This window comes from Aphanomyces astaci (assembly GCF_000520075.1).
Source record: "Aphanomyces astaci strain APO3 unplaced genomic scaffold supercont1.3, whole genome shotgun sequence".
Taxonomy (NCBI): Eukaryota; Oomycota; class Saprolegniomycetes; order Saprolegniales; family Verrucalvaceae; genus Aphanomyces; species Aphanomyces astaci.
In genome coordinates, this window is record NW_009798266.1 from 677,243 (window position 1) to 697,501 (window position 20,259).

Consider the following 20,259-nt stretch of genomic DNA (forward strand, 5'->3'; position numbering starts at 1 on the left):
TAAGAGGAGGGGGCTATCGAGCACAGAAAGGGGGGCGTGTACAGGGTCGCGACTCCCGTGAATTGTGCTTTGCGAGTATTCATAGTACACCGTCAATATATTTGAGCATTAACGATTAACTATAGTACATATATCTTAGAAGCAAGCAAAACACAATCGACTCGATTGGTGGTGAAGGGGGTGCACTGTAACAGTAGTTGTTGCCCATATAATAACGTGGGTCTTGTGGAGTTGTAAACCATGCTTCACACATGAGACAACATGAGATAAGGTGTGGGAGAGGGTACGTACAGGATTGTGGCTATATATTTTCACCACTTCGTTTTCCCGCCAATCCAAAGCACCGAGCGATACGCGCACCTTCCATTTGTCGTCGTATGGCCATCATATTCAACCAAAACGACTTGGACCTTTGTGGTAGTTACAGTAAAAAACGACGCTTCAAAGGTCCGCTCGGAGCCAAAACGAAAACGGGCGAGGTATACACACATCCACACATCAACGACTGGGCATATATCGGCTCACTAGCTCAGTTTAATCTGTGACGTTAACGAGAAGCGGTTGTCCAGAGTATGTTATGTACATTGTACTGCTTTGAAGTGCCGTGGTATTGTACTAATAGTAGCATGGAGCTTCCGCACATCCTGTTTGCTACCACCGTCTACACTGGTAAGTTAGGGGGTGTCGATAGCTCCAACAAGCACGCGACTCGACTGTAGGTTAGCCATGTACAGAAGCGGACTAACGGGGGATTCCTATGCAGTGGAATGTGTGGCCACAAATGTAAGTGGTTGGTGTGTAGTGGGAAAACGACCTCTTGGTAATATATTCTTACCAATCACGGGGGGTTATTTCCGTTGCATTCGGCGCCATTTCCACCTGGAAATGGCCACCTAATCGAATTATTTTTCGGATTTTTTTGAGGTATATTTTACACCTCATTGCACCAACGGCAAGCGGGAACTTGAGCATCGTCGGCGCCGAACAAGATGATGAGCGTTGGGCAAATGTGTAGCCAGGAGGCTGAAGATGCCCCAGGTAGCGACGTAGACGTTCCGCGCACGAAGAAGTCGTCGTCCAAACGAGCACGGTCTCGGAAACACCACAGTCCCGCGCCTGTCGTCGAGGACAGAGAGTCGTCGGTGCATGAAGACGAGGATGGCGATGACGACGACGATGAGAGCTCAAAAAGTGAAAATGGTGGTAGTGGTGGTGGTGGTGGTAGCGATCACAATCGATGGTACTGCAACATCTGCAAGGATGGCGGCGAACTGCTGTGTTGCGACCGATGCCCTCGCGCGTTCCACACGGCCTGTCTCACCATGGACCCCGACGATATCCCTCGACCTGACAGTAGCTGGTACTGCAAGCTGTGTAGCGACACGTTGGAACGTCGCACCGCAAAACGCGCAATGAAGGACCAAAAGCGACACCAGCGCGAAGAAGAGAAGCGGCAGCGAGACCTCGTCCGGGAAGCGAAAATGCGCGAAAAGGACGAGGCGTTGGCGCGTCGGAGTGCCAAAGCACTGGAGGACAAGACCAAGAGGGTGCTGGATATGAAGGAGCGCATTGTGAAGAAGCAAAAGGTCACGTACAAGGATCGCGAAGAGGAGAAATTGGGCAAGATTGCCGAAAACTCGGCGGAATCGATTCGTCAGGCCAAGGAAAAGCTGGAAAAGCTCGAGAAGGAGGACCTGCTTCTAAAGAGAAAGGAGCAGGCGTTGGCCAAGAGCAGACGACAGGCCGACCCCGACGAAGTCGCCGACCTTGCGGGTCCCCTTCCAGAGTACGTCTCCTACTCTTTTTAGTTTTTGCATCGGCTCTCGTCACCCCCTTGTCGCATGTGTAGAGCCAAACCGTGCCATTTTGGTGGCATTCCGTCCACCATGTTTCGCCAAGTGCTGTCGGCATGGGACTTCGTCGTGTCGTTTCAAAATGCCGTGGGCATCTCGGCCATGACAATCGACCAACTGTGCGCCGCGCTCGTGTCGCCCAAGTTTTGTCCGCTTGTGAACGAGCTGCACATGTGCTTGCTCGATCTCATTTTGGAGAGCAGGTAGGTACTACACAAATCCAAATATGACAACTACTACGCTTGATGCATAAATAATATTCGTTTCTAATTCCATTGAAATTCCATTCATTCTTAGGGAAGTCGACACGAGTGTGTCGGAAGAAGACGCAGAGATGGACCCGTTGGACCGATACCGCTTTGAAGTCGCCCATGCGCCGTTGACTGTGGGCGTGCCGACGTCCAATATGCTCAACGTCCTGTCATGGCCGGCCGTGCTGGCCAACTTGATCACGGCCGTGCCGCGGTACTTTAACAATGCGTCGCCGGCGATCAAGGCGGCCGTGGCCGCGCTGCGTGAGACAGAGTATCCGCAGCTGCTTCTCCACCACAAGATCGCGCTGCTCGACTTGCTCGTGGCGTTGGCCTACAGCACCGACAAGATTGGCCGCATAGTCAACTTGCACGTGCAAGAAAGAACCGACGCGTCGAAGGAGCACAACCGGCTGCTGTTCCAGGAGAAACGCGATAAAGCCGAGGAAAACAAGCGGCTGGTGGAGCAGCAAAAGGCCGACAAGGCCAAGCTCGCGTCGGAGCAAAAGGTGGCCATGCAAAACTGGCTCAAGGGCGGCAAGAAGGGCGCGGCGCCCGTTGTGGACGAGGCGGTGTCCCAGTCGCCACTGGACGACGACGCGACGTCGGCGACCCAGAGCGACGACAGCGACAACAGCTCGGACGAGGACGACGAAGAACTCAAGTCCCTCCAGGCCAAAGGCATCATTTCTCGGCAAGAGTATTTGGCCCGCAAGAAGAAGCGCGACATGGAGCGGGACGCGCGGCGAAAGCACAAGGAAGAGCGCGCGAGGAGAACCAAACAAAAGGAGCAACTGCTCAAGAAGCGCGCGCTGGTGATCGAAGAGCTCAATTTGGCCATGGAGATGCGCGACTTGGACCGACTGCACATGAGTTTGAAGGCGGCCAAGGAGAACGGCATGCACACGCTCAAGAAACCCAAGCTCTCGACGACGGGCGTGTTCGTGGCCGCGACGCCCCAGGACGTGAAATTGTACGAAGACGCGGTCGAGTTTGCCGATCGGCTCGAGGCGGACGCGGCCAAGGAGCACGAGATGGACGAGCGCAAGCAAGCGTTTGACAAGGCCATGCGCGAGTTCTTTATCCGGACGCAATCGCTGGGCAAAGACTCCAACCGGAGCAAGTACTGGCTCTTCCGTGGCGACGCCAAGCGCATGTACGTCGAGCACGTGGACGGCAAGTGGTCGTACTACGACTCGCCGTCAAGCGTCCAGCAGCTTATGGACGCGCTGCCCGAGGGCCATCCGTTGAAGAAGGAGCTGGTGCCCCACGTCGACACATTGGTCAAGGAAATGAACAAGGCGGTGGCGCCGTCGTCCACTGATGACTGGGAAAACAAAGCCAAGACATGGGGCAGCAGCGCCTTGTACGACCTGACGCTGGACGAAGTGAAGAAGGAACTGCTGCAGGTGCAAGCGGCGGTCACCACGCGACTGATCAACGCGCGAGGGACGATGTGGGTACACATTGACCAAAATGAATGGTCGGAGAACGTGGCGGCCGCAACGTCCATCTCGGGGCTTGTGAACGCGGTGTTGGCGCTGGAGCGGGAAGTGTCTGACGATAAAGGGCAGTACAAAGTCGAAGAGGACGAAGACGACGAGGAAGAGGACGAAACGTTTGTCCAGAACTCACTTTGGCCGAGCAAAAAGTGCCGCGACCGGTGGATCGCAGTGGTCACGCAGTGCCAAACGCTGTCAAACGTAGCGCTGTCACTGGCATCTCTGGTCCAGCGCATGGACATTTGGACGTTGACGGGGGGAGGCGGAGCGGCCAAGAAAGATGCGAAAGCAAAGCGAGAGCTTAAGAGGGCCGACGAGGACGGCGGCGACGGGGGGTCGGAAATATCTCCTACCAAGCCCAAACGACAGCCTCCGCCATCGACACACCCTCCCGAGCGAGAGTGGGAAGAATACTGCTGTATCTGCAAAGACGGAGGTGACTTGCTCTGCTGGTATGAACTATAATTTTTCATATACATATATTATTGACCTATGGTATTCGATAGCGATGGATGCCCCAAAGTGTTTCACTTTACATGCGTGGGGCTTCGCCGCATCCCGCGAGGCAAAACGTTCTGCCCGTCGTGCGATCGCAGTGTCAAGCCAGTGTACCCCGTGGTCATGCCGGCCTCTGACAACGAACCCAAAGCGGATCAGCCATCGACTAGTGCTGCTGCTCCCATAATGAAGTCGGAAGAAGAGTGGGATGCGTTCTGCGGCATTTGCGAGAGCGGGGGCGAACTGCTCCTGTGCGACGGATGCCCCAAAGCGTTTCACGTCGAGTGTCTCCAGTTGGAGGTACGAGATACACATGTCGAGTGCGTATATGGCCACACGAATGCTAAAATCTATGTGTAGAACTTTGACGAGCACGACGACTGGTTTTGCGTCGACTGCGAAAACCAGTCGTGTGGATTGTGCAAGAAAGGGCGCATTCGCATGGACTCGCACGTCATTTGCGGCAACGAGGCGGGTACGAAAGGGTGCGAGCGGGTGTTTCATCTGGTACGACCCGTCGGCAGCTGCCTCGAATGTGTCCTCCCATGTTTGTCCTAGAAATGCGTCAAGTTGGACCAAGTACCGGTGGACGATTGGTTCTGCAAGCGCTGTCTCAAGCTGGCCAAGTAATTAATACACATGTCAACTAGCGCCGTCTATGTTTGTGTTTGGCAACTCGGACGATACGCGAGTAAAGACGTGGTGCCACTGACTCGCCACTTTGGCCCACGAAAACGCACTCCTGGCGTGTGCTTTCATGTCGGATCGAAAGCGCGTCGTGTTCATGTCGACGGCGGCAACCACTGCGTCCACCCACGCCAGTCGCCACGCTTCCGCTACGTCGTACTTGAACATCGTGTTTTCCCAAGCAATCACCATACGTACTCATGGGCCCTTCTCGCAGTCCTTCCACGGGGCCTAAATCAAACGGCCCCACGACTTCGGCCAGCGCCCCGCGCTTGGACGTGATGGGAATCGCGCCATGCGCCATCGCTTTCATGATGGACACGCAGCTGGTTTCCGGGTACGTTGTCGGGTACAAGTAGAACCCCGCCGCCGCATACCTAACAGATTCAACCCCTTTTTATATACATGGAGGAGAGAGAGTGTATGTACATATATGTACCCCTTGGCTAGTGTGTCGTGGTCCACTAGACCAACGTACGTGATGCCATCTTGGCGCAAGAGCAGCTCCATGCGCTGCCGCCACAGGTCGGAAGGCTGGGCAAACTGAACAAATGCCCGAGTGAATCCATAGTACACCTACCCCAGCCTCAGACGAGTATGTATCGGTCACATCATGAGGAACGTACATGCAACGTGGCGGTGGGGAGGCGACGGCGGATGTCGCCCCACGAGTCTAACACAGTTTCCAAGCCCCGGCTTGGAGAGCTGCCGTACACGAAATGCGTGGGGGTGTTGATGCCTTGGTCAGCCATCGCAGGGGACGAAACGACGCCGTTTCCAGTGGCGATGACTTTGAGAGCAGCGTGCGGGGCAAACCCGGCGGCGTGGGCGTGCGAGAGGCAGAAGATGCCGTCGATAGTCGCCACGTACGCCGGAGTGAACGCCCCCGTGTCGATCATATCGTGAAGCCACACATACACGAGCTTGGCGTGGGTTGCCAATGCCGTCGAAATGTGGTATCTCCACGCGATAAACACGTCTACATTCAGTCCGAAACAACAATTTTTAATACTAGTACATATAAGCAACGAGTTCGTATTCTTACCCGACACTAGAGTTGGATCGAAATGCGAATGGGGATGCCACTGCACCCCATAGCTGTCAGTGGTGGCGTGTGGGGGGTTTCCGTACACGTGGACCGCATACCCCAGCGCCACGAGTTCCCTCGACAGGTAAATCACCGCTTCTTCCGACCCCCCCACCCCCTCGTCGATGGAATGGGGGCCCCACTGTCCCCACCACGACTGGCCATACTCGTGGCAGTAGATGACCAGGCGTGGTTGCTGTTGATCCAATCGGTGGATTGGCGGAGGGTGGTTGTCTTGGCTTGTTTCGTTAAGCGTGGTCTTACGCAAAGACTCATGCTCGAGGCGCACCGTCTCAAACGACAACGCGTTGGCCTGGTCATGCTGCCCCACGCGGCTGAAGAGGGCAGCCAGATTGTATCGCGCTCGGACGACCACGGCCGTCGAAGGTGATGATGTCATGTTGAGGACTCGTGCTAAGCAATCGATGGCTTTAAAGGGCTCGCCGGCGCCAGCTATTGCGTACGCGACTTCGAATCGAATGTCCCACTCCGATCCAGATGGCAACAATCCAAGCAATTTCTACCACATGTATCATGTGACCTTGTTCGCTGCAAGTATCGGGGGTACCTACTGTACCTCTCCATACTGGTGATAGACGTCCACAAGGTTGGAGGTTTGCTTGGTATCTCGAAGCAGCGTCATGTAGTTTAAAAAGACTTGGGGCTGATGAGGGTCCAGTGCCAGCGCCGTGGCAAACTACCCAGTGAAATATGACATGTTGATGTGTAAATCAGTAGAACAACATGGACTCGATATAGTACATGGTGTGTGGCGTTGATCGTGTCGTTGAGCACTCGGAAGACTTGGCCAAGGTTGCCATGGAAGAACCCGACGTTGGCTACCTCCAATGACGCCTGCATGTATTGCATGGCTAGGCCGTATTGTTGCTCCTGGTACAGCGCCAGTCCATACAAGTGCAGAGCGTCGGGGTGTCCAGATTCGACGGCCAAAATCCGAGCGTACCCTCGTTTCGCAGCAACGACATTGCCGTGTTCGTGCAACGCCAAGGTCTTTTGAACCATGTCCTGCAACGTCGGTCGACTTAGATGGTTGCGGTCGCGGGGGTCCACGACAATATGCATCCGGCGGCGGCCCAAGCTCGCCATGCACATGTACGCGTGCTCCAAGTGGAACGTCGTGCGGCGGTTGTCAAACAGCGGAGAGGTCGCAGCCCGGTGCGCCAACTTGAGTCGGAGTGCGTTCAACGCAGCGGTGTCGGTCGTGGCCAGTCGCACGGCCAAGTCCTCGTACTCTTTGATGGAATGGGTGGTCCACAACGACGACCCCACCGCGGTGTCCATCAAACTGCCGGCGACCCGACTCGCAAACGTGGCGCCCCATAGCGTCAACACCGGCAAGTGGGTCCACAGCATGTCGCTCGCGGTTGTGTGCGCCGTGTAAATGACACTGTCCAGGAACAAGTGGGCGTGGCGAAGGCGCGCGAGGTGTTGGTCCCGCGGTAGTCGGGGCGCGAACACCAGCCGGCTCGGGTCCACACCTCGGGCCGCCGCCTCCGCCCGGAACGTCCGCACGACGCCGGCGTCGACCCGCGACGGCTCCAACAGCCAGAGCACGCTGCGGGGCACGCGCTTCAAGATGGCCATCCACAACCCAAACGCCACCGGCTCCATCTTGTTGATCGTGTTGAAGTTGCAAAACACAAACGAGGACTGGTTGAAATCGTGCCACGTCACCGTGTCCACGCCCCACTCGTACGAGTTGACCTGATACGTATGAGGCAAATACACGAGTTTCTCCGTAAACGTTGCGGCGGCTTTGGTGGGGGGCACGACGAACCGATCGACTACCGCGTAGTCGGTGAAGGATGAGCCCATGGTCCCTGGGTACCCCAAGTAGTTGACGAGGATCGGCGCCGGCTTGAGACCCGAGATGCCCACGCGCGCCCCCCGAGTGTGTGCCATGAGGTCCACGGCGATGTGGATGCCGTCGGCATGGATCTGCGCCGCGATGTCGACGTCGGACGCTTCAAATACGTCGCGAAAGACATCGCACGCGGCTTCGCTTCGGTGGCGCCACGTGGAATTGTCGTTTGGGCCGTACGCGTACGCGTGCAAGTGGATGCGTGAGTGGTTGTGCTGCTCCAGGGCGCCGATCGTGAGCTGGCCCATCGGATGGTTGCGAAAATCATAGCCAACGTAGCCAACGTTCAATTTGGTGGTGTGGATGGTCGGGGGGTGGCGGTGCCGGACAGATTGGTCCCACTGCCCCGAGTTAGACATGGCTATAACCTTCTTCATCTCGTCCGATATGTTCATGAGCGTAGCGTCATATGGAAGCAACGCCGGAATCTGCCGCTCCATGCCGGTGCCCTTTGGAGTAGTGGTTACGCGTCCAACTAAAGTGGAGTTGGTCTTACTTGCAACGAGGCACTTGTGAGCTCCAGTAGCCTATCGTGCCAGTCGTCGGCGTCTTCCCACAAACACAACTGCCGCCTCGCCGTGATGACGTTGAGCAGCGTGTTGCCGTCGGTCGGTCCAAGGTACAAGGCCTGCGTGTGCGACGCCAGTGCGTCATGCACGTGCCCAATCTCTTTGAGAAACTGGCCTTGGTTGTTTAGAGCCCCGATCACTTCTCGAATGGTCGAGCCGAGCTGGACGAGGAGGTGCTGGTGGTGCAACGCCTTATCCAGGCGACCCCTACACTCGACTCATGACTTGTGTATTGTTGCATTCAACGGAGCAGCAAGCACCGTACTGATGAAAGTAGATGTTGCCCATGTCCAAATGCGCGCCGCCATGGGATGGCTCGAGCGCCAGCACATGTCCAAGCAGCAGCTGCGCTTGGTCAAAGTTTCCAAGACCATACAGAGCCGACCCCTTGTTGTACAAGGCAGACACGTACACGCCGACACTGCAGTTGGGCGGCGACACTTGCAACGCAAGGTCAAAGTGGTGGATTGCGCGTAGCGTCATCTCGTAACTCTTTTCTTGGCCAAGCCGTACCAAATACCCGAGGTTGTTGTGGGCCGATGCATACGTTTCCCAGTCGCCTTGCTGCAGTGACACCACCGCAGCGTGTTCATGCAGCCTCTTGGCTTCGTCATTCGCATGTCCTCTTCTATGGACAAGGATACCCAAGTTGTTGTACGCAGGACCAAACAACTCATACGCCTGGATGGAGTGCTGGTAGTGGGTGATAGCGTCGTCGACTCGACCATTGTCGGCAGCGCGCTGTCCCAACGTGTATTCCTTCAGCGCAGCAATCACTAGATGCTGGTTGGCTTCTGTCGAAGGGTAGATATATCCGCCCACGACATGGGTCCATGTGAGAAAGACAATCACCACGAGGACTAACGTTGCCCTTGTAATAGACATGGCGGCACTGCCTTTTCACGTTGAAAGATATCAAACCGGATAATCCCTGACATAGCCGGATAATCGAACCATCCATTGGCCAATCAAAACGCGAGCTGCGAAGAAAGTGCCAACATTTCAATTTCTTCATGAGAACAACCTCGGCGTAGGCGGCCTTCAGTCTGGACATGCACAAGACGAAGACAAGTACAGTAGAGGGAAGTACCTTCGCTCACATCATATAAATGAGCAGTAAAAGGCATTTATATGGGAATGTGGAGGTACGAATCTTCCCCACTCTGAGTAAGCAGCGAACCAAGTCAGGTGCTGGCGTGACTAACCTGCCACGTCATGCCACATCCAAAATCATTCTTCGCTGGTCAGTAGGATACTGTTCCTGTCGACATGTCACCATTGCGTTACGCCACACACAAACCGCGGGTAGCTGCTACTGTAGCTAGGTAGCTCTCTTCGCTTCCAGGTATGGATGGGGTTATGTTGAGCGACGGGGCGGAGGCAGTTTGGTGCCAAGCACGATGCGCTCACAAGTATGTACATGTCACACACTACCTTGCAAGAAGAGGGCAACAATGCAGAGAGAATGAAGCATGCATGCGTCAGTGGAAATCTAGAACCAGACAACCATTCCTAGCCTAATACTTAGTGTAGGTTGATATATCTGGGAGTGACGGGCTCAAGAGATGATCGACAGACAGGCTAGGAAACGTCAAAGTACGTTTATAACGATTTAACGATTGACAGTAAATATGGTGTTTATGACAGTAAATATGGTGTTTATGACAGTAAATATGGTGTTTATAAGTGAATAGTAGTTAAATACAGCACAGCCCATGGCGAACGCACGCAGCACATAGAGAGAAGATGGAGGAGGGGTGGATGGGTATGTGATCAATGGGTTGGCATCGTCACCAACATGTCGTCGATGACTTCCCAGTCGTCTTGAATCAGGACCCATTCGTGCGCCGAGCGGCGGTGCTCGCCATAATGCTGCAACATGTCGTCCAATGAAACCTCGACCCCCATGTCGTTGATCACGTCTACGCGGGATCGAATCACGTCGACCGCCGCGCCAAGGTCAAACTCGGTTTCCACGAGAACTTCTTCGAGGATATCTCGGTCCATGGCGGGAAACGACATTTCCAACAACGCTAGATTCTCTTCCTTCCAGAACAAATACTCGGCCGCAACGTCGTATCCCATGTTGGACAATTCGCACTCCAAAGCAGTCCCGGCGTGCAACGCATGCACAGACAACGGGCTTGTCTTCGACATCATGTTCATGCACTCCTTGGGGATCACAATGTGCGGTCGGGTGGCAAAGAAGGTGGTTGTTGAAGTTGGTGTAGGGGTGTTTTTCGCGGCGAACGACGCATCGGGCTGTGGGGACGACAGTTCCGTCCATTGAGGTTGCTGGCACTCAAACGCTTGCATCGTGACGTACGAGGATGACTCGGACAAGTTGCGCTCAAAGTTCCACCGCGAGGAAAGGTTGCAGCGGCGGCGGACTACTTGAGAGGTCGAACAATTCCGAATGACAAGAATCTATCTCCAAGTACAATCCAATATTATACACCCAAAACCGTGATCGATACAAATGTCAAGTCTAATTATCCGTCGGAAAAAGACACCATCGGAAAACCATGTCCGGATAATTCCCGGCTCTCCAAACATGTTGCGTTTTGTATGGTATACAATCCAACGCCGTCCAAATGCCTTAATTAGTACAGGCGCCCTTGAAGTTCTCTGTGACCAAACTGAAATAACGGGATTTCATTGGCCAACCAACTTCAATTACGGGATTCCATCGACCAATCCGAATCGTTCCACTTAAACCATCAACTTTATGCAAAAATGGATGGGTGTTACGCAATTGTATCTGAAACATCCCAAGGGCCACAAGAAGTCACCATGTTGATCTGATGGAGATCCCGCAAAGGAGAACGAATGTCGTGACGGAAGACTACATGGAGGTAGGTACTGTATACGTGATGGCGCAATCACACGTCGTTCGGTGCGGTGGACGTGGATACAGCATTGGTTTCACGACGTTCGCGCGACGAGTATCTTGAGAGAGAGCTGCAGTGTAGACCCATTGGTAATCGAAGTCGTACTGATCGGGAGGTTCTTCCTGATCGGGAGGGTCTTAGTCTGCCGACGCTGAATGAGCTTGGACACATAGAAGCAAGAACGTCGTTTGACATGAGCTTGAGAAGTCTATTAACTCGTATCTATTCCCACGACGCGAGTCGGCAGTCTCGTGGAGATACGATGGATATTACACTACATGGACGCATAATCCGCCATACAGATGGTGTGTCCATGTAGTCCTATCTATTTTCGTTGAACGAGCGCCGCGTTGATCGCGTCCGCCCACTTCTTGGACCCGTTCACTTGGTCCGTCAGGTGGTACACGCGATTCGGCTATGCACATATCATACATATACTGAGTATCCCCACATATGTCGAATTACAAATCGTACTGTGACAACGTCGAATTGGTGGCTATTCTTGACCGTGATGTACAACGAGTCGGACCACGGGATCTCGCCTACACACACACACTTGTCAGTGATTCCCGCACAAAACTGTATCGCAGACTACCTTTTTGCCGCATGCGGATGGCGTCTATGTAGATCAAGCGCGGCTTGGACGTCAAGATGAACTACATACATGATGGACATGTTCAAAGCCAACAGCCTGGCTGGTACGTATGATAGTTTGGTTACTTGGCGAGTCTTGGAGAACAGACCCTTGCGCTTGCTCACGAGGCCACTCATGCGAATCACTTCGTCATCCAGTAAGAACCGATTCCTACCCCCCCCCCCGTGAGTGATCCTCGTTTCAAACACTGTCACACATGTACACTTTACCACAACGAGTTCATGCGGGACGATTGCGGCGGCACGGACGCCTTGGCCCGCGCTACTTCGACCGGATTCGAATGCGATGGCTGCGGTGCCACGACGTGCGTTGCTGTCGCCGCCGTCTCCCTATCGCAAGCACACACAACGACGTCCATCAATGTACATATACCGTGTCGCATGCAAACGTACGCCGCCGCGTGGACGATCATGGGCTCTGCCATGAGCCCCGACGAAATGTTGAGTTCCGTAGCAACCCCTGCGAACAGCCAGTCTTCCGTCGCTCCGTCCTACCATGTATGTACGAACCGTGTCGCATACAGGCTCATTCAAGATGGACACACGTACACTGTCTGTGGGGGGCAGCGGCGAAATGTGCGGTACGTACGGCGACGTGGACCGACCCAACGTCGCCCAGTTGATGCCTGTAAAGAACGGATGGCTCTACATGACACCCCCAAGTCTGTTAGATGTTGCAAGCATATCTGCACATGATGCACAAGTACCTTCAACGCGTCGTACCCGTTGCCGTCGGCGTTGGTACCCGCCCCCAGCCGTGCCTTGGGGTCTTGTAGCAGCAGCCGCGAGCACAAGTCCTGCGCGACTTCTGGGAACCCCTCGGGGTACGAGAAATCCTCGGCCGGGTGGTTTAAAATCTACCGCCATCCAACTCACATGAGGACACATGCAACGACGTGTCTAGGAGATGTCAGGGTACCTGCTGGAAGGTCAGGTATTCGTTTTCGGCACGAAACGCGGGCCGCCCCACGAGCATCTGGTAGATCATGCACCCGACGGCCCAGAGATCGCAGCCGCGGGACGCTTCGTGGTCGCGGAGTACTTCGGGCGAGACAAACTCGGCCGTGCCGCAAAACGTGTTTTGGCGCGCGCCTTCTTCCGTCTCGTCCTGGTCGGCACACGCGCATGAAACGATGATGTGACAGGTGGGTGGGTGAGTGGGTGGGTGAGTGGGTGGGTGGTTGCAGCATACCTTGGCCGTGCCAAAGTCGGTGATCTTCAAGTGGCCGGCTTCGTTAAGGAGAATGTTTTCGGGCTTGATGTCTCGATGGATGATGCCCTAGGAAGAGAAGCACGTGACGAGTGAAGATACGACGGAGACACGCACCATTTCATGAAGGTATTCCAGGGCTTCAATGACTTCGGCGATGAAAAACTGCGTTACGTCAAACGAACATGCTTTGTTCGTGACGCCTCGCGCGGCCTGCTCCTTTTGCGCTTTGCTACATGTGTGTGTGGTGGACATGGGACGACATGAAGAAGGAGGAGGAGGACTGGTAGGGACGTACACAATCACGTCGAGCAATTCGCCGCCGCGACACAGCTCCATGACCATGTACAGGTAATTGCGATCTTGGAACGAGAACGACAGCTTTACAATGCGATCGTGCGACACTTTCGAGAACACCTTGCGCTCCATCATCACGAACTTGACTTTCTTCTCCTTGCTGATGAAGCGTTTCTCCATGATCTTGACTGCAAACTCCTCGTTTGTCGCCTTCAGTCGCGCATGCACCACCTACATCATCATCTTGGCGATGAACACAACAACCCATGTACGGAAGAGTCCATTGAGCGCATACCCGCGCATACGCGCCTTCCCCAAGTGTTGTCCCAAACCAGAAGTCTGCCGGCGACTGCGTCTTCAGCCTATCCGTCATCGCTGCCTCGGGTTCCTGGGGTCTAAAAGTATTCAGTGTCGTCACCAACACTTGGAATTTGTATGCAAGGTATTTTCACATACTAAACTCAAGATCGTTTTCACATAGCCGTGCAACATACCTACATTCACTCCACGATTGGTTGAATTTTTACAAAACCATCCAATATATTTCCGATTTCATCGTATTTTGCGCCAACCAAAGTCGTTATAGTTCATGTCCGTGGCCAAGACTGTCACGCCTCTTGCAGTATTGTACAGGTTGTTTAACATGTACGGTGTTCGTGCATGAGTTCTTATGCAATGAGAATGGTATCTGAGCGATACGTACACGTACCTCGCCAACAATGTTGTGCGTGGTACAGTACTACAGTACTGTACGTACAGTAACTGGACAGCAAACTCAAATGTCCTGTGTGGCGGTAACGTTACCTTGTGCATGCTGGACTCGTGGCTTCTTGGCGAAAGGTAGATCAGGTGTACAACTACTGTATGTAAGCTTACTGCGATCCTGCAAGGACAGTGTTGTCCTCGTGTCTTTGCATCGCTGCATGAAGGTGGCAAGGTGGCAAGGTTGGTTGACGCGCTTACAGTACTTGTCATCAACGAGCGGTTTCATTTCACATGCACATTTTTCGCCCAATGGCATCCAAGTTGCAGTGGGCAATGTGGTATCCTCGCCTTTTCATTGGCTGAAATCAGTACTTATCCTAGCGAGTAACTCCGTGATGCAACACGGCTGGACGTTGCCATACGCTTCTTTTGGAGATCTCGTCGTTGGCCTGGCGGAAATTGCCCTAACCAGTGATTCCGTTAAAGATATCCTACAACTTCCATGGAAACAATCCAACTCAACCAGCACTACGAGATCCTTCAACCTCCGCGAATTCGATGGCAGGGAGCTTCCGCGAGCACAACGAGCCCATCCGTCCGCTGGCTCTGGCGTTGGTTGCCGTTGTGTTTCTCTCCGACATCCTCTACGCTGGCCTTATCTTTGGCTGGGCGCCGCTGTTGCTCCTGCTGCAAGAAGAAGACCAGTACGGCGAACTGTGCAATCACATCTCAACGAATGTCACAGTGTCTGCAACCCGGTGCAGCTTGCAAGACAGCCGACTGAACATGGTGTACGCCATTGCGTCCGTGGCGGCCAACCTTAGCTCCCTTCCGGTCGGTTGCATGTTGGACTACTTCGGGCCCAAGTACTCGATCTTGGTGGCGGCAGTGTTTGAGGTCTCCGGTCTGTTCCTCCTTGGTGCCGCAGACTCCAAATCATTTGACGTGTTTATTCTCGCATACACGCTGTGTGCCACGGGTGGCTGCATCACGATGATGGCGTCGTATCCCGCGAGCTTCCTTATCCTGTCCCACCAAACGGTCATTCTAGCGGCCATATCGTGTCTGTTCGACTCGAGCAGTGTCGTGCTGCTAGGCATGTACAGCCTCCACTCGTCGTTCGGGTTCACGAGGCAACAGATCTTCTTCGTCTATGGATGCATGTCCATTGCCATGTACGGGCTCCTCGTAGTGTTGTGGCACGCCAACGAACAGTATTTGCCCGACCAGTCGGAAGACGAGGCACAGAACGCTCCACCACCGACGAAGGACATTACGTTCACGTCCCCGCTCCTGCAGCCCATCGCGCGGCGCCACAGCATGCGGGACTCGATTGAAAAGTACGGCACCCTCTCGGAAGACGAGCTGATCGAGGCCAAACCCCTTCCCGACGTCATTCAAGTACTGTATGCATGTGCCCATGTATACAACGTTATACCACCGACGACTAACCACCACTTCCTTAGCTGCACAAAACTGGTCACGTCGGTCAAGAACTGGTCACGGACTTTCCACTCACGCAGCAACTGCGCACGTTTGAGTTTGGATTTCTCTTGGCGTACTCGAGTTTGCACGTGCTGCGTGCCAACTTGTACATTGGCACTAACAACAAGCTCCTCGAGGTAGTGTATCTCGTCAACCCTATTTAGTACACATGTACGTACGTTTGCTCAAGGTGCTGTAGGAGTACGGCGACGCGGCCACGGGGTACTTCTACACCAAGATCTTCAGTTTCATCCTGCCGCTGGGGTTCATATTTGTGCCCTTTATCGACTACTTTGTCGAGAAGAAAGGGCTGGCGGTGTCGCTGCACATTGCCACGGGCCTGGGCGTGGTGTACAACAGCCTCGCCATGGTGCCGCTCTTGCCGCTTCAGTCCGTCGTCTTCTTTCTCTTCACGGGCTTCCGGGCGTTCCTCTACGCTGCCATCTCGGCCTTCGCCGCCAAAATCTTTGGTCTGGCCAACCTCGGCACCGTCGTAGGCCTGACGTTCACGTTTGGCTCCATCGTGAGTTTGCTGCAAATTCCCGCCGTGTGGTTCGCAAACGACGTGGGCAACCACATGCTGGTGTATGGGATGTCCACGGCGCTGTGCTTTGGCCTGATCCCACTCACGGAATGCTATCGACACCGCGCGGCGCTTCGCATGAAGCGACAGGCACGGGTCATGGAGGCGCTGGGGGAAGACGAAACCACGATGTTGTCGCCGATCAAGGGCCTGCAGTACCGCCGGTCGCCATGCGCGCCATCGCCAGTTTCGCGGCGGCGAGCGTTGTCCAAGCACGACAGTCTGCCATGAGATTTCATGCCTTGAAACGAGAGTGAGCGAGAGACGTGTGTGTAGAATATGAGATATATATATAAGATACAACATGATATATTATCGATGATGGTGTTGTTTGGTGGAATAACTTAGAGATCGCTCGTGCGTCGAGAAGGATGGTCGAGGTGCCGACTCGACGCGTGGTTGTCGAAGCTGGGGCGGCCAAAGATCGCCTGCCCCGTGTGTGGCGTCGGGTCGGTGGCACTCCGTGTCAAGGGAGGAATGATCACCAGCGCTCCATTGTGCGTGTTGAGCATGGGCAGCGTCGCCGAGTGCTCCATGACGTTGCGCCTGTTGACGATGAGTTCGCTACCAAGCGTGGCTTGGACATTCTCAAACTTGCGCATGATGCGCGACTTTGCGGGCTTGGTCGAGTTGTGGGCATGGATCACGTCGTCGTCGTCGTCCAGGGCACTCATGGATACCTGCGAGCAGTATCTCAGTTTGAGGGTTTCCCGTATGTGCTCTTGGTTGCATGACAGGGAGGCCAAAGCTGCTGTCGCCGCCGTCGCAGACGTCGACCCCATGGAAAGATCGGTTCTCGTACCAAAGTTAAACAACGAACAAAAAACGCATCCCTCCCATCAAATGGTTTTATCTACCAGTTTGTATTGGACACGTGAAACCACTTCGGTGTTACTTGCTATACCGCAGCCAAGAAAGGTGTGCTGATTCACAGCAGCAATCTGCATCGCACGGTACAGCCTCATTCAGGTTAGTACCGCCCCACAGCCCACACCCTGATAGGGACGCACAAGAAGGAAGAGCTACACCCCCCCCCAATCGACTGGTCCTAGTGTCTCTGTCACCCATTCGGCGGCAGGTGACATACATTCCGCCTTCGGAATGGCGATCGCAATTTTGGACACCTTTTTTTTTCGTGTTGGCAGGATGCACTTGCGCAGTCGCAATGCTGTTCTGCGCCAAACGCAGCATGTAGCCATGCCTGCTGTTCATAGGAAGCGAGGAGCGTCAGGTACATCGAAAAGCATCAAGATGGAAGTCAAGACCGAGGCAATGGAGTCCCTGAATCCAAAGGCAGAAGAGAATAGTGGCTTCAAGGAGGAACAGCTTGGGGTCGTGGTCGTCCCTGCCATGAAACTGGAAGTGGTTGAGACGGGTAGCTTCGTCAAGGACGAGGAACCAACAGTTGGAATCAAGACTGACGATGAAGCCAATTCACGAAAGATGGTGAAGAAGAGCAAACATGCGCATGCCCCTGTGAATTGGAAGGCCATGTGGGATGGCATCGCTGGCATGCGGGCAGAAAAATCCGCCGCCGTGGACGCCCAAGGATGCGAAGTATATATATAATCGATGCGGTCTTTACCGGGAGTGATATGTTGATGTAGACATTCAACGACATGACGCTGGACCCGCCCGTGCGGCGCTTCCACGTACTCGTCGCGTGTATGCTGAGCAGTCAAACGAAGGACCCCGTGACGGCCGCCGCCATGGGTCGCCTTCGAGCCCACGGTACATACTGCCGCGCTTTCTTGCTCCATGAGAATGCAACTCACACGAACCTCAGGGCTGACGGTCGAGTCGATGCTGGCCATCAAGCAAGCCGACCTCGCCGCGATGCTTCGACCTGTGGGCTTCTTCAACAACAAAGCCAAGTACATCCAGCAGACATGTACCCTACCCCCTTGGGAACGACATTATCCCAATGTGCATATTGACCACTAGGCGCGACTCTCCAATCGTTGTATCAGTCGGACATTCCGTCGACATACGAAGGCCTTGTAGCGTTGCCTGGCGTCGGCCCCAAGATGGCGACGTTGACCATGTCCTGTGCCTGGAACAAGTACGATTTTTGAGCTGTGCGTGCACACAGTGTCCAAGCTAATGACGTGGCAGCACCGTAGGGATTTGCGTCGACATCCACGTGCATCGGATTGCCAACCGCCTGGGGTGGGCAAAGACATGGGCCAAAGGCGGCAAGAGCCAGGATCCTGAAAAGACGCGAAAGGTTGCTCGAACACGAACGAATGAACGACCGAGGTTGAAGTTTCGTAGGAGTTGGAAGACTGGCTGCCTAGGGAGCACTGGCACGAGATCAACGTGCTGTTGGTCGGGTTCGGACAGCAGCTGTGCACACCTCTACGGCCGAAATGCGATTCGTGTGCCATCAACCATCTGTGTCCATCGGCGTTCAAGAAAGCCTCGCCATGATGGATGTATTTTACGTACTGTAGTACTATTAATAGTATTTTGCATTTTACCCAGCAAAATTTGGGCTTGTGAGTCATTTCACCAAATATTAGCATTCGAATCCCATTTTTGATCTAATTTATATTAACGTACTACTGTAGTAGTACTTCACAAAGATCAGTATATTAATAATATATGTGGTTTTGTCCAATACGGAGGGACTGGGCCAAATCAATCATTTGGATTGGCAGAAATTCGAGAGGACGCGATTTGATTGGCTTAGGCGGGTTCTTGAACCCATCCTCTTATGCCGCTCACGGCTGCAGTTTCGAATCGATTAGACTATATAATACCACTTCAGCTCGTTTTCACAGTTGATAATGCAATGGAACGACACCATCGAACGACACGAAAAATAGGCGAGGACTCGGGCAAAGTAGGGGTGTCCTCGTTGGTGTCGTCAAAACACTTAGTTTACACACATGCATTGATCGAATCAAACAACTCGACTAAATGCACACGGCAGCAATGATGGCCGCGGCCGCGAGCGTCGCGCCCGTCTGATTGCGGGCCCCCGTGGCAGTTTCCTCGAGCTGAATCAACTTTTGCGCTTCGTCGCTGAGGGCGAAATGGAGCAAGCAGGGCTTGACGGCATCTCGAAGTGTGACGGAGATTTGGTCCAGCGACTGGTACCGCGTCTGCAGGCCGTTCACGGACTTGAGTTCGTACGCGTGGGTGACACCGGCGCGGCCGAGCACGCCGCGGGGGTCCACGGACTTGACGAGCGGCGCGGCGGGGGGCGGGATGAACTGCAGCAACTGACTCCGTCCGCTGTCGTGGCTGACCTTGAGTTCCTGCATCGTTGCGTCGAAGTTGCGCTCCACGACCGGATGGCCGTTGGCCGCGTCGAGGATGTAGCCAGGAGCGATGTCGTGACGCGTGGTACGCTTCACGACGACCTGCCGCGTGACCTGCTCGATGCCAAACGTGACACCAACACTCGGCATGTTGTTCTTCCACACGAACTCCACAGTTGGCCGCGTGGACGACTTCATGCGTTGCAGCTCGAGCCCGAGGGATTCGCCCATCCACGTGACATCGATGGTGGTTTGATTCTCGTCGCCCATGAAGAACGTCGAGCAACTAGCTTGCCGATGTAAGTGATACTCGCTGTCCTCGCTTGCGCGTGACGGTGGTGTGGACGGTAGATGGCTATGGTTGGAAGGAGCATTCAAGTTAAGCCGGCGGAGGTTTGCTGGAGCTGCGGGGGGGGGTATTTCTCGCGGAGATGTGGTTGGAGATCGCTGCGGTGGCGTCAAGGATGATCGACGTGGTGGGCTGTTCCATGAAGATTCTACCGAAGTGGGCGGGTCTGGGTGGTTGTCAAAAGACGATCCAGCTCGAGTAGCGCCATTCACTGGGGATCCGACGGACTCGTCATCGGAATCACGGAACTCGAGCGGATGATGCAGCACACTGTCGTCGACAGGCGTCGATGGCTTGGCCATACTTTTGAATTCGGTTGAAATGTGACCAAAAATCTCATATGCCCAAGAATCGAAGTTCGAAGTTGTCATGGACTCCAAAACTATTTCCGCCAGATGAACGGGTACTGATACCCAGATGTCTCGGAAGGATCGTGATCGTTGCGCCCAGCCATGCAACGTCGCGCCCAGGCATGCAACGTCGCGCCCAG

At 54.4% G+C, this 20,259-nt stretch overlaps 8 protein-coding genes across 27 annotated transcripts; 5 read left to right on the forward strand and 3 right to left on the reverse strand.

The window, feature by feature from the left end:
- Nucleotides 1-928: 928 nt before the first annotated feature.
- H257_01807 (hypothetical protein) lies at nt 929-4,970 on the forward strand. Its single transcript, XM_009825185.1, has 6 exons — nt 929-1,786; nt 1,850-2,056; nt 2,151-4,058; nt 4,113-4,404; nt 4,465-4,611; nt 4,663-4,970. The coding sequence occupies exons 1-6, from the start codon at nt 990-992 to the stop codon at nt 4,732-4,734; spliced, it is 3,423 nt and encodes a 1,140-aa protein (XP_009823487.1). The 5' UTR covers nt 929-989; the 3' UTR covers nt 4,735-4,970.
- On the reverse strand, nt 4,702-9,214 carry H257_01808 (hypothetical protein; the record flags this gene model as incomplete). The annotated part of the gene is made up of 9 exons (XM_009825186.1): nt 4,702-4,940; nt 4,990-5,168; nt 5,231-5,367; nt 5,418-5,770; nt 5,837-6,398; nt 6,456-6,575; nt 6,641-8,209; nt 8,257-8,536; nt 8,595-9,214. 9 exons carry the CDS (start codon nt 9,212-9,214, stop codon nt 4,747-4,749), a joined length of 4,014 nt encoding a protein of 1,337 aa, XP_009823488.1. The 3' UTR covers nt 4,702-4,746.
- Nucleotides 9,215-9,970: 756 nt separating this feature from the next.
- Nucleotides 9,971-10,766, forward strand: H257_01809 (hypothetical protein). The gene has a single exon (XM_009825187.1). It carries the CDS (start codon nt 10,209-10,211, stop codon nt 10,617-10,619), a length of 411 nt encoding a protein of 136 aa, XP_009823489.1. The 5' UTR covers nt 9,971-10,208; the 3' UTR covers nt 10,620-10,766.
- Nucleotides 10,767-11,404: 638 nt separating this feature from the next.
- H257_01810 (AGC/PDK1 protein kinase) lies at nt 11,405-13,782 on the reverse strand. Of its 9 annotated transcripts, XM_009825190.1 has the most exons (13): nt 13,677-13,782; nt 13,383-13,612; nt 13,202-13,316; nt 13,067-13,153; nt 12,794-12,982; nt 12,582-12,731; nt 12,424-12,519; nt 12,268-12,365; nt 12,085-12,204; nt 11,941-12,025; nt 11,816-11,876; nt 11,695-11,762; nt 11,405-11,635 (listed from the first exon to the last, which is right to left on the reverse strand). In XM_009825190.1, the coding sequence occupies exons 1-13, from the start codon at nt 13,752-13,754 to the stop codon at nt 11,546-11,548; spliced, it is 1,467 nt and encodes a 488-aa protein (XP_009823492.1). In that variant the 5' UTR covers nt 13,755-13,782; the 3' UTR covers nt 11,405-11,545. The 9 variants fall into 9 exon arrangements, with proteins under 9 accessions (XP_009823492.1, XP_009823495.1, XP_009823497.1 ...); XM_009825193.1 differs by having other exon boundaries at nt 11,405-11,762; XM_009825195.1 differs by having other exon boundaries at nt 11,816-12,025.
- Nucleotides 13,783-14,590: 808 nt separating this feature from the next.
- H257_01811 (hypothetical protein) lies at nt 14,591-16,982 on the forward strand. Its single transcript, XM_009825197.1, has 3 exons — nt 14,591-15,487; nt 15,553-15,708; nt 15,771-16,982. Exons 1-3 carry the CDS (start codon nt 14,645-14,647, stop codon nt 16,383-16,385), a joined length of 1,614 nt encoding a protein of 537 aa, XP_009823499.1. The 5' UTR covers nt 14,591-14,644; the 3' UTR covers nt 16,386-16,982.
- Nucleotides 16,451-16,960, reverse strand: H257_01812 (hypothetical protein). The gene has a single exon (XM_009825198.1). The coding sequence runs from the start codon at nt 16,934-16,936 to the stop codon at nt 16,499-16,501; it is 438 nt and encodes a 145-aa protein (XP_009823500.1). The 5' UTR covers nt 16,937-16,960; the 3' UTR covers nt 16,451-16,498.
- A 45-nt stretch (nt 16,983-17,027) lies between the features above and the next one.
- Nucleotides 17,028-18,655, forward strand: H257_01813 (hypothetical protein). 12 transcript variants are annotated; one of them, XM_009825201.1, is made up of 8 exons: nt 17,028-17,107; nt 17,157-17,232; nt 17,300-17,711; nt 17,762-17,885; nt 17,941-18,045; nt 18,099-18,216; nt 18,270-18,381; nt 18,429-18,655. In XM_009825201.1, exons 3-8 carry the CDS (start codon nt 17,301-17,303, stop codon nt 18,582-18,584), a joined length of 1,026 nt encoding a protein of 341 aa, XP_009823503.1. In that variant the 5' UTR covers nt 17,028-17,107; nt 17,157-17,232; nt 17,300; the 3' UTR covers nt 18,585-18,655. The 12 variants fall into 12 exon arrangements, with proteins under 12 accessions (XP_009823503.1, XP_009823502.1, XP_009823512.1 ...); XM_009825200.1 differs by having other exon boundaries at nt 17,028-17,232; XM_009825210.1 differs by having other exon boundaries at nt 17,157-17,711.
- Nucleotides 18,656-18,989: 334 nt separating this feature from the next.
- Nucleotides 18,990-20,129, forward strand: H257_01814 (hypothetical protein). The gene has a single exon (XM_009825211.1). It carries the CDS (start codon nt 19,193-19,195, stop codon nt 19,721-19,723), a length of 531 nt encoding a protein of 176 aa, XP_009823513.1. The 5' UTR covers nt 18,990-19,192; the 3' UTR covers nt 19,724-20,129.
- Nucleotides 20,130-20,259: the final 130 nt, after the last annotated feature.

Coding starts and splice junctions, on each gene's coding strand:
- H257_01812 (XM_009825198.1), bottom strand. CDS start 16,936: ATGGGGTCGACGTCTGCGACGGCGGCGACAGCAGCTTTGGCCTCCCTG.
- H257_01814 (XM_009825211.1), top strand. CDS start 19,193: ATGGAGCAAGCAGGGCTTGACGGCATCTCGAAGTGTGACGGAGATTTG.
- H257_01811 (XM_009825197.1), top strand. CDS start 14,645: ATGGCAGGGAGCTTCCGCGAGCACAACGAGCCCATCCGTCCGCTGGCT. Junction 15,488..15,552: donor CCCTTCCCGACGTCATTCAA/GTACTGTATGCA, acceptor CCACTTCCTTAG/CTGCACAAAACTGGTCACGT. Junction 15,709..15,770: donor CTAACAACAAGCTCCTCGAG/GTAGTGTATCTC, acceptor AAGGTGCTGTAG/GAGTACGGCGACGCGGCCAC.
- H257_01807 (XM_009825185.1), top strand. CDS start 990: ATGATGAGCGTTGGGCAAATGTGTAGCCAGGAGGCTGAAGATGCCCCA. Junction 2,057..2,150: donor GATCTCATTTTGGAGAGCAG/GTAGGTACTACA, acceptor ATTCATTCTTAG/GGAAGTCGACACGAGTGTGT. Junction 4,405..4,464: donor TCGAGTGTCTCCAGTTGGAG/GTACGAGATACA, acceptor ATCTATGTGTAG/AACTTTGACGAGCACGACGA.
- H257_01809 (XM_009825187.1), top strand. CDS start 10,209: ATGTCGTCCAATGAAACCTCGACCCCCATGTCGTTGATCACGTCTACG.
- H257_01810 (XM_009825188.1), bottom strand. CDS start 13,754: ATGACGGATAGGCTGAAGACGCAGTCGCCGGCAGACTTCTGGTTTGGG. Junction 12,983..13,066: donor CCGACTTTGGCACGGCCAAG/GTATGCTGCAAC, acceptor TGTGCCGACCAG/GACGAGACGGAAGAAGGCGC. Junction 12,732..12,793: donor AATACCTGACCTTCCAGCAG/GTACCCTGACAT, acceptor GGATGGCGGTAG/ATTTTAAACCACCCGGCCGA.
- H257_01813 (XM_009825199.1), top strand. CDS start 17,256: ATGGCGATCGCAATTTTGGACACCTTTTTTTTTCGTGTTGGCAGGATG. Junction 17,712..17,761: donor TGGACGCCCAAGGATGCGAA/GTATATATATAA, acceptor ATGTTGATGTAG/ACATTCAACGACATGACGCT. Junction 18,046..18,098: donor CAAGTACATCCAGCAGACAT/GTACCCTACCCC, acceptor ATTGACCACTAG/GCGCGACTCTCCAATCGTTG.